The sequence below is a fragment of the Acanthochromis polyacanthus genome, chromosome 18 (genome assembly GCF_021347895.1).
Source record: "Acanthochromis polyacanthus isolate Apoly-LR-REF ecotype Palm Island chromosome 18, KAUST_Apoly_ChrSc, whole genome shotgun sequence".
Lineage (NCBI taxonomy): Eukaryota > Metazoa > Chordata > Actinopteri > Pomacentridae > Acanthochromis > Acanthochromis polyacanthus.
Window position 1 is genome coordinate 7341284 of NC_067130.1, and position 9001 is coordinate 7350284.

Below are 9001 nucleotides of genomic sequence, written 5' to 3' on the forward strand. Positions count from 1 at the left end.
CCTGCACGCCTCTGGTCGGAGCTTCCACTTGGCACAGGCGCAAATTTAGAATCTGCGCGTTTTTTTGTTTTTTTTTAACCTCTCGAAGGTGTGCTGCGTGTCTGTGCAACTCTCGGCCGAGTGCGGATGGTGCGTTCATGAGCGTCGGAATTTTCTATACTACTGAAAATAACTGGGTTTACAACGGCTTACATGTGAAGAATTTGAATGTGTTGGAGACAAAAATGACCCCTGACAAAAAGTGCGGGGGAAACGTCCCCACCGTCCCCCCCTAAACTGACGCCTATGCCTCAGGCACATTTTTGTTTTGCTCCTGCCGGATCACGCCCATTTGCACCACATGGTCTGAGCTCACAGACAACATTGGCTGCAGAGGGGATGACTTGAGGGCTCTGGAGAAGTTGTTCAGGCGAATAAATACAGCTGTCTGCCTAGTTTAACTTCCACCTGGCGTTCCTACATTTGGATATCCGCGACAGCTTCCTGTGTGAAAGCAGGAGACCAAAGTTAAAGGCTACCAAAGTGTCCCCGGCTCCTTCTAAGCTGCATTATATCAAGCATCTGCTCGGCTAGCTCGTTAGCTAACTGTGGGAAAATGAACGGCCAGCTGAACGGCTTCCACAACGACTCCGTCTACGATGAGGACTGCTTCCTCTTCACCTCTGAATCTGTCGGAGAAGGACACCCCGGTGAGTTTTAGCTCCACCACAGCCTGTCTGAGAAGCACTTTATCCCTGCGACCAGGATAATTAGCCTAGCATCCTGTTACCTCTCAAACAAGGTCACAGTTAGCTCAGCTGGTCCTTAATCGACTTTAGCTGTAATTGTTAGCATTTGAAAACAACATAGAGATGAGTTTATGGTCTTTCCTTGATAAATACAGGAACACTGAAATGAAACAGACTTAAATATGAGGATAGAAATAAATTTAAAGCACAGTATAACTAAACAGAGAGGCTGGGGAAAAAGTGACTGTTTTAGCTAAAAATAAAACGATGTAGTAGCTTGGCAATCCTTTCTTTTGCTCTGACAGCAGTTTAAATTGACAAACACACTCTTTTAAAAGTGTACATGTTTCAACAACGACAATTTACAGTCTGCGGGTGGCGGAAATACAGTTTCTGTAGTCCATTCAGGATGTATGCTAACAGCTAGCTACTGAAGCTAACACCACATTAGTCTGGACTGTTGGTGTCTGTCAATCACAAGGTTCCCCACATGGATCTGCAGCATGTGGTCGGATGTTTTGTAGCTGATAATGACAATAATAAGACAGATAACGTGAGTATTTTGACCTCCAGTCAGACAGTATTGCTAGCTGCCATGCTGTTTACAACCTTTTAATTGCAGAACAATTCGGCAACTTGACCTACAATATGCTGCAGTTTTCAGTACATTAGGGCAGCAGGGGTAGCTCTATTGCCACAGATAATAGGCTTATGTCTGCTCCTAAATATAGGTACTGCAGGGGCCACTGCTCCACAGTGGGTGTAATGTTGTCGTCACATCCACAGCCTTTAAACACTGAACTAAAATACGAACGCAGCATGCAAGTGGTCTTCTTTTCTGATTTTTACTGTTACTGTTGGAAAAGGTTCGATTTAACAGGTAACTATTGGGTTAACCCACACTGATGTCAGCTGTAGCTCTAAAGGACAATAATCAGACCGTGTGACCAGCACAATGGCACTACTTTGACCAACGATTTACAAAAGTCCACCTTAAAATGCAGCTTTATTGAAACGACTTGATGCCACAGACGACGGGAGAAAGACAAGAACAGGCCGTTAGCGTGATGCATGATGGGAGGTCAGTTGAGGTTGCAGCCAGACACCCGAATGTCCACAGCTCCACCATTTGTCCTCCAAGAAATAGTTTAATACATCATGATATGACAGATGACTCGACACATGGTTCTGCAGATGGACAAGTCTCTCAGCGTGATCCTATCTTTCAAGAAGCCCACCAGCTTCACCAAGCCCTACAGGAAGAGCATCAATAACCTCATTACCTCTGAGTCGCAGATGCATTATCTTGTTATTTACTTGTGACTTCTGGTCTGGTTTTGCCTCCACACTTGGTTGTTTCATGACATCCGTTCTGTTGTAGAGATATTTTTCCATTTGTACAAATTTAACAAGATATTACAAGCAGCAACAGAAATTTCTAACGATGTTGTGCTTCAAATACTTTGCAACGGGGGAACAAAATGTCTGGAGGATAGCCGAACAGGTTCAGACATCTTCTGAAAGCAGTCACACCAGTCCCGATTTCGTAAGCAGTAAATTTTAAGGGAGGTAGATACAAGAGCAAACTTGAATTTAATGTCTGTGAATAGAGAATGTCAACTGCAGGTTGCCAAAGGCACACCAGTCTGTAGTAGAGCTTCAAATTTTCAGACCTTAGCAGTGGTATAAACAGGCTTTCTTGGTTCTGTGGGTTCACTAAACGCATGCCAGAAATCACGTGTGCTACTGTGAGCAGTTTTTTTCTTTTCTTTTGCATTCTTTGCATACTTTGAATGTATTGAGATGTTAAATGTTTTTGAAAAATACCTCCTGCATCATACAGTCAAAGTTCAGTGTTCTAAGGAAAGCAGTGTTTTTTATTTCGATTTGTGATTTAAATGGTAATGCTGGCGAGTGAACACATCCATCCTGGATGAGTAGAATTAATTTCATACCAGCATTATCTGTCTTGCGGGGAAATAATTTAAACTTGAGCTAATCAAAATCTAGAGCACATCCACTACAACAAGCAGGTTTTATTTTAACAGATGTTTCAAGATGAGTGTGAATCAATTCTAAATATTATTATTTTTAGCAAATTGAAGCTCAGATAATCTGTTTAATTTTAAATGATAACTTGGTGTGAAATCATCCACTAAGCCTTCTGTAAGTTGTCAGTATTTCACCTTAAGCAAAACGAAGAAATTATTGTTACATGTTCTGAAAAATACATTTTTTCCCCCACAGATAAAATATGTGACCAAATCAGTGACGCCGTGTTGGATGCCCACCTCAGACAAGATCCTGATGCCAAAGTAGCATGTGGTGAGTCTTTGGACAGCAGAGCAGGTCGATTATAAAGGCTGTGTTTTACTGAATAATGCTTCTGTAAACTGAGGCATGTAGCAAAATAGGGGTAAAGTCCATTCAGTCACACTGCTTATTGGATCTTGTGGTTCCTCTGAGTAATGTTTTCTGATGCATCATACTGTTTTTGACGCATTTTAACCAGATGGCAGCAGGAACTAGAGTTGTTGTAACTAAACTAAATCAGAAGCTAAAAGTCCCAGTTTGTGTCTGCATGGATCAGAATCCACCAGAAATGCAGTTTCTGAAAGCTTTAGAAGCTTTGGGGTTTTTAGAAAGTTATTCTTAAATGGACTGGATGTGCAGATTAGCTCCGTCTTCTCTTTGCTTGTCGGCTTTACATCAACCTCAGGCTATTTAGGACAAACAATTCATATCCTGTAGGTTTATATTGCCCCTGTAGGTGTTGGAAACAGATTTGACCATAATCACCTTGTGTTCAGATTAACATACTGTTACTGTTTGTGTCAAAATCTGAAATATTTTGTAATGTTAATCAAGGCACATTGCTTAAAATGCAAATTTAAGAATTGCCGGCCTGTTGCTCACAATCGTTGCTTACACTGCTCGCTGTTTTGTTCTCAGAGACTGTTGCTAAGACGGGGATGATCCTGCTGGCGGGGGAGATCACCTCCAGGGCCAACGTAGACTACCAGAAGATTGTCAGGGATGCAATCAAGCACATTGGCTATGACGACTCCTCCAAAGGTACGGTGATGAGAGCAGGCAGCTGTGAGTTCAGTTCAAGCGCAGGAAAAGTCCACCTTTGTCTACAGAGCATGGAAAGGCCAAACACAGTTGTAAAGGTGGTGGTAGCTGTAACTACTCCGGTCGTATGTGTAGAAGGCCACACATCAGACAGATGTCTTTTAACTTTTATTGGCTCTTTGGTCAGCCTAAGACCGAAGAGCCAAGACTACAAAAAAGGTAATAAAGGTAGACGGAAGCAAAAAAGATGAATGTAGATGATAAAACAGCAGCCCAGCAGGGTGAACATGCAGAAACTTTTACCTTTCCCACATCACAATCAGAATCAGTTTTATTGCCAAGTAGGTTTTTACACTTACAAGGACTTTTCTCTGGTTTTCTTGGTGCAAGTACAAATAAAATAGTAAGTAAAGAGATGTAAGAATTATAAAATAAACAAATAGACAAGGTATATACAGTTACTACTCAGTGGTAATTAATATAGGTAACAGAGCTGATTTGCAGTGGCACGGGCAGTGTTCATCAGCAATGCAGCAGAGGGGAAGAAGCTGCTCTTGTGGCTTTAGTCCTGATGGACCGCAGCCTCCTGCCCGAGGGGAGGGGTTCAGAAAGTTTGTGTCCAGCGTGTTGATGACATGTTGTCCCTCAGGCTAAATGTGTTTGATTGATTGGAGCCACCTTCCATGACTGAGGAAACGTCATCAACTCTTTGTCAATAATCAGTTGGATAATTTAACCTCTACCTGACAGATTTCACTGACATATGTTGTTCCCACATGATGTAAAAACTGCCAAAGAGCACTGAATGTACCAGCCGTGGTGAGGTGTGAAGTACTGTCCTGATGCTCTGTTCTCTTGTTTTATAGGCTTTGACTATAAGACCTGCAACGTTCTGGTGGCTTTGGAGCAGCAGTCCCCTGACATTGCTCAGGGTGTTCACCTGGATCGCAAAGAGGAGGACGTGGGAGCCGGCGACCAGGTTGGAGAGTAGTGGTGGTATTGTACTTATGTGTTATTTTGACCTGTATTCATGCTGTGATATTGACTGCACCTCTGACAGGGTCTGATGTTTGGATACGCCACCGATGAGACCGAGGAGTGTATGCCTCTCACTGTCATCCTGGCTCACAAGCTGAATGCCAAGATGGCGGAATTACGCCGAGATGGAACGCTGCCGTGGCTCCGACCCGACTCCAAAACTCAGGTTAGATAAGGGAACAGTTCCTCCACTTCCTTACAATTCATCTTAGTTGCTTAGAAAATAGGAGAAAACAGAATATTGTTGGTTTTTCTTGAAGTTTTCTGGAATTTTGCTTTCCAAATGTACATATTTAAAGACTGACATATCGCTACTACTGTAGATAAACGCTACATTCTGCTGTCATTAATCTGTTGATATATTTCGGTGAAATTTCATATTCTATGCAGGCACTTGCACAACCTCTTGAGTTGCTGGATTCCGTATTAACATTTATCATTGATTTGTGTGTTTAATCAGTCAGCGTTCTTTGGTCGTAGCTCATTAACTTAGTGTAAGTTTGTCAAGATGCCACTTGATCCTTACTTATTTAGAATTTTTTGGTATTGGACAGTTAACAAAAAGTCTGAAACGGTAACATTGGCAACAGTGTTTGGCAACAGTTTGATCAACAGCCAAAAAAACCAAAAACCACTGTCTGTCTGTGCCTGAAGAAAATCTCACTGATTGAATTACTGCATGGCTGTTATCAGTAAAACACAGTGGAAGAACAGCAGTGTGTGTGTGGACCCTGGACTCCTGTACCATGGTACCTGAAACAACATTTTATGAAATCAAGATTTTTTTTTCCTACTGATAAATTATGCAGTTAAGTGTTCATCAAAATTGTTGCAAATTAACGCTGCTTAATTTGCTTGTTGTGTCAGTAATCCTGCACTTTATGCTAAACAAGAAATGTTCATAGATTTTAATTTTTGTCTTGCAGCATTAACAGTAGCAGTTCACATCACACCTTTAAGCCACTGGGGGAGTTTAGAATCCCTTTATGCTAAATGCTATTTACAATCCTGTATTTACTTCAAGCATTGACATGTTTCTACAACCTGTGTACTTTATATTTGCAGAAAGGTTTACGATCATATTGTCAGGAGGTGAATCAGATATAAAGTTGAACAGATAGTTTACTATTGTTTACCTTTTAAATATTCAGTCTCCTGTCTTTGTTTGCCCCCCCCCCCCCCCCCCCCCTCAGGTGACGGTTCAGTACCGGCAGGACAGAGGAGCCATGGTGCCGCTGCGTGTCCACACCATTGTGATCTCGGTGCAACACAACGAGTGTGTAAGTTTGGATGAGATGCGTCATCGTCTGAAGGAGCAGGTGGTGAAAGCTGTGGTTCCCAGTGGATACCTGGATGATGACACCGTCTACCACCTGCAGCCCAGCGGCCGCTTTGTCATCGGAGGACCACAGGTGGGACAAAAAACATCTTTAATATCTGCACACTCAGACCAGTGAAACCTCAAGTCACATTTCTTTAAAGAACCACTTGAAGGATTTGGGTTTTTGTTTAACACAAATTTTTATTTCAAGTTTTTATACTTTGAAATAAAATGATGATACATTACTTGAAAGCATATTGAAGTAGCTGTTCTAAAATGTTTCTGTCGACATATATTTTTTAAGGTACATAAACCTCAGAACTGTTTCCTCTCACAGGGTGATGCTGGTCTGACTGGGCGTAAGATCATTGTTGATACTTATGGAGGATGGGGAGCTCATGGAGGCGGAGCTTTTTCTGGGAAGGACTACACAAAGGTCGATCGCTCTGCAGCCTATGCTGCCCGCTGGGTGGCCAAGTCTCTTGTCAAAGCTGGACTCTGCAAACGTGTCTTGGTCCAGGTGAGTACATCGTACTGTGGTCCTTCGTCTATCGCAGGGGTTACGTTCCAGACCCCGCCGTGATATATAAAAATGCGCGAAGTAGAGACAGAGGAGACTGATGCTACGGTCGCTGAGCCAATCGGAGCCCATCGTTGTGCACTATGCATTTTATTTTGATTTAATAGTCTTTAAATATGTTGTAATTATTATATTTTATATATTTTTTTAGATTGTTTTACTTTTTTTTGGCTAGAAAATGCTTATTTTACCACAAAAACAATTGAAATTATGTCGTGATCGCAGAGCTGGTTGCTATGACTGAACTGTTGTGCTGCAATGCACCATGGGAGTTTGGGGTGTTGGGGATTTACATGTCATTATTTGGGTTTATGTTAGTGGTACATTGTTATTAGTGTCTATGTTTTATTGTGTTTTTGGGGTTTGGTCAGTCTAGTTAGTTTGGTTAAGTGTTATGTTGTCACTTCCTGTCACATTTAAGTGCACCTGTGTGCCAAAATAAAAGCATCTGACAGTTGCAGAGTGCATAAAAGGCAGTGTTGTTCTTCAACAAAGCTTGCCAGAATATTAAATATATAAAAATACATATATACTGCAAAATCCCGCGATACCAAATACAGTTTAAAAATCCGCAATACAGTGAGACCGCAATATGGCGAGGGACTTTGTATATCAAAATGTTACTGCTACCAAAATCTATATATTATAACAGCAAAAACTTAGCTTTCTACAGGCCTGGAGATGAATGTTACAAGTTAATAGTTTCCTATTTCTAGCAATTGCGATCGTGTGTCTCCTTTCAGGTTCTGTTGGTCGGTGCTTTTGGGTGTTTTACGTCTTGAGTCGCCATTTAGTACATTGTAATTATTGTCAATTCAGTGAAAAAAAAAAAACTAGCTTACTAATTCTTCAGACACTGATCAGTATCATGTTCTGTGATTGGCTCTTGTGTTTTCCATTTACCAGTTACAGGTTATTTTAGAGGGATATTCTATGCAGTCCTTAGTATCCTGATTGTTCAGGTCCATTGAATTGCTGGTCAAAATATATTTTGAGATATATGCTGTGCAGAACATTTCACAGTTAAATTTTCATTGCTACTATCTGGACTAACTGTTTTTAAATTGTGCCCGGCCATATGTATGGCGTTTCTCAGCTAGTGTATCGTGCTTCTTATCTGCTGATGTATTTGTGGGAAGCTCACATATCTAAATAGTGGCCAGAAGCTCTAGCTGCTGTGTTGAACCGTACAGCTTTCAGTTTACATTTCTCACATTTCTCTTCACTGAGTTCGTGTTAGGACTGGAGGAAGAGATCCAGCTGCAAACTGAAGAACTAGAAACTGAATAAACATTGACGTGTTTTTTAGGTCTCCTATGCTATTGGAGTTGCCCATCCCCTCTCTGTCTCCATCTTCCACTATGGGACCTCCCAGAAGAGCGAGAAGGAGCTGTTGGACATCGTGAAGAAGAACTTTGACCTCCGTCCAGGGGTTATCGTGAGGTATCCTGTGACATCTATTTTCAGATTTTTGCTACTAAGATGCAGCTAAGGTCCCCATTACCGGCATTTTAGACATTTCAAGCTTCATTAATTGTGATTTTATTTGTCTCTCAGGGATCTTGACCTGAAGAAGCCCATCTACCAGGGCACAGCAGCTTATGGTCACTTTGGTCGTGATGTCTTTTCATGGGAGGTGCCCAAGAAGCTGAAATACTGAACCTCTCTTCTCTCCTAGCAGGCTTTAGGTGTTCTGCAGAAAATCCTGTGTGTTTGTCTACCGTCCTTCTCTTCCTTCTTCTCTTCCCTCTTCTTCCTCACACTCACAATCACATCACGAGAGCCTCTGTTAGATTAAGAAACACCCCTTTGTCCACTTGTTAGCACAGATCATTAAAGAGAAAACAATAGTTATTTTAGTTGCTGACATCTACCAATCTAAGTGGTGCTACCAGCCATTATTCATCTATTTGGTGGTGATTAATGATCATCTAGTTTCCTGACACTACGAGTTAAGAGTGCACTAACTTCTTAATCAGTGAATCTGTTAAAGGGGAACTTCGGTTTTTTCCAACCTGGGGTCTGTTTTCATATGTCTTTTCATACATGTGAGTGATGGAGAAATGAATTTTCGACATAGCTCCAGTATTTAGCCAGGCAGGCAGCTTAGCAGCTCAGCTAGCAGCTCGGCTAGCGAAAAGTACGGCGCAACTTGCCCCCCTGCGTCAAAATCCGCCCTAACGTGCTTTTTTTCCCCACACTAACCGGCTCAGATAGTCTCAATGAGTGTCCCACAACATACTAGAGATGAGAAGTGAA

At 41.7% G+C, this 9001-nt stretch overlaps 1 protein-coding gene across 1 annotated transcript; it reads left to right on the plus strand.

Moving 5' to 3' along the window:
• The first annotated feature begins 339 nt into the window (after nucleotides 1-339).
• mat2aa (methionine adenosyltransferase II, alpha a) lies at nucleotides 340-9001 on the plus strand. Its single transcript, XM_022203883.2, has 9 exons — nucleotides 340-689; nucleotides 2976-3053; nucleotides 3681-3803; nucleotides 4670-4782; nucleotides 4864-5007; nucleotides 6035-6253; nucleotides 6500-6682; nucleotides 8052-8185; nucleotides 8300-9001. Exons 1-9 carry the CDS (start codon nucleotides 596-598, stop codon nucleotides 8400-8402), a joined length of 1191 nt encoding a protein of 396 aa, XP_022059575.1. The 5' UTR covers nucleotides 340-595; the 3' UTR covers nucleotides 8403-9001.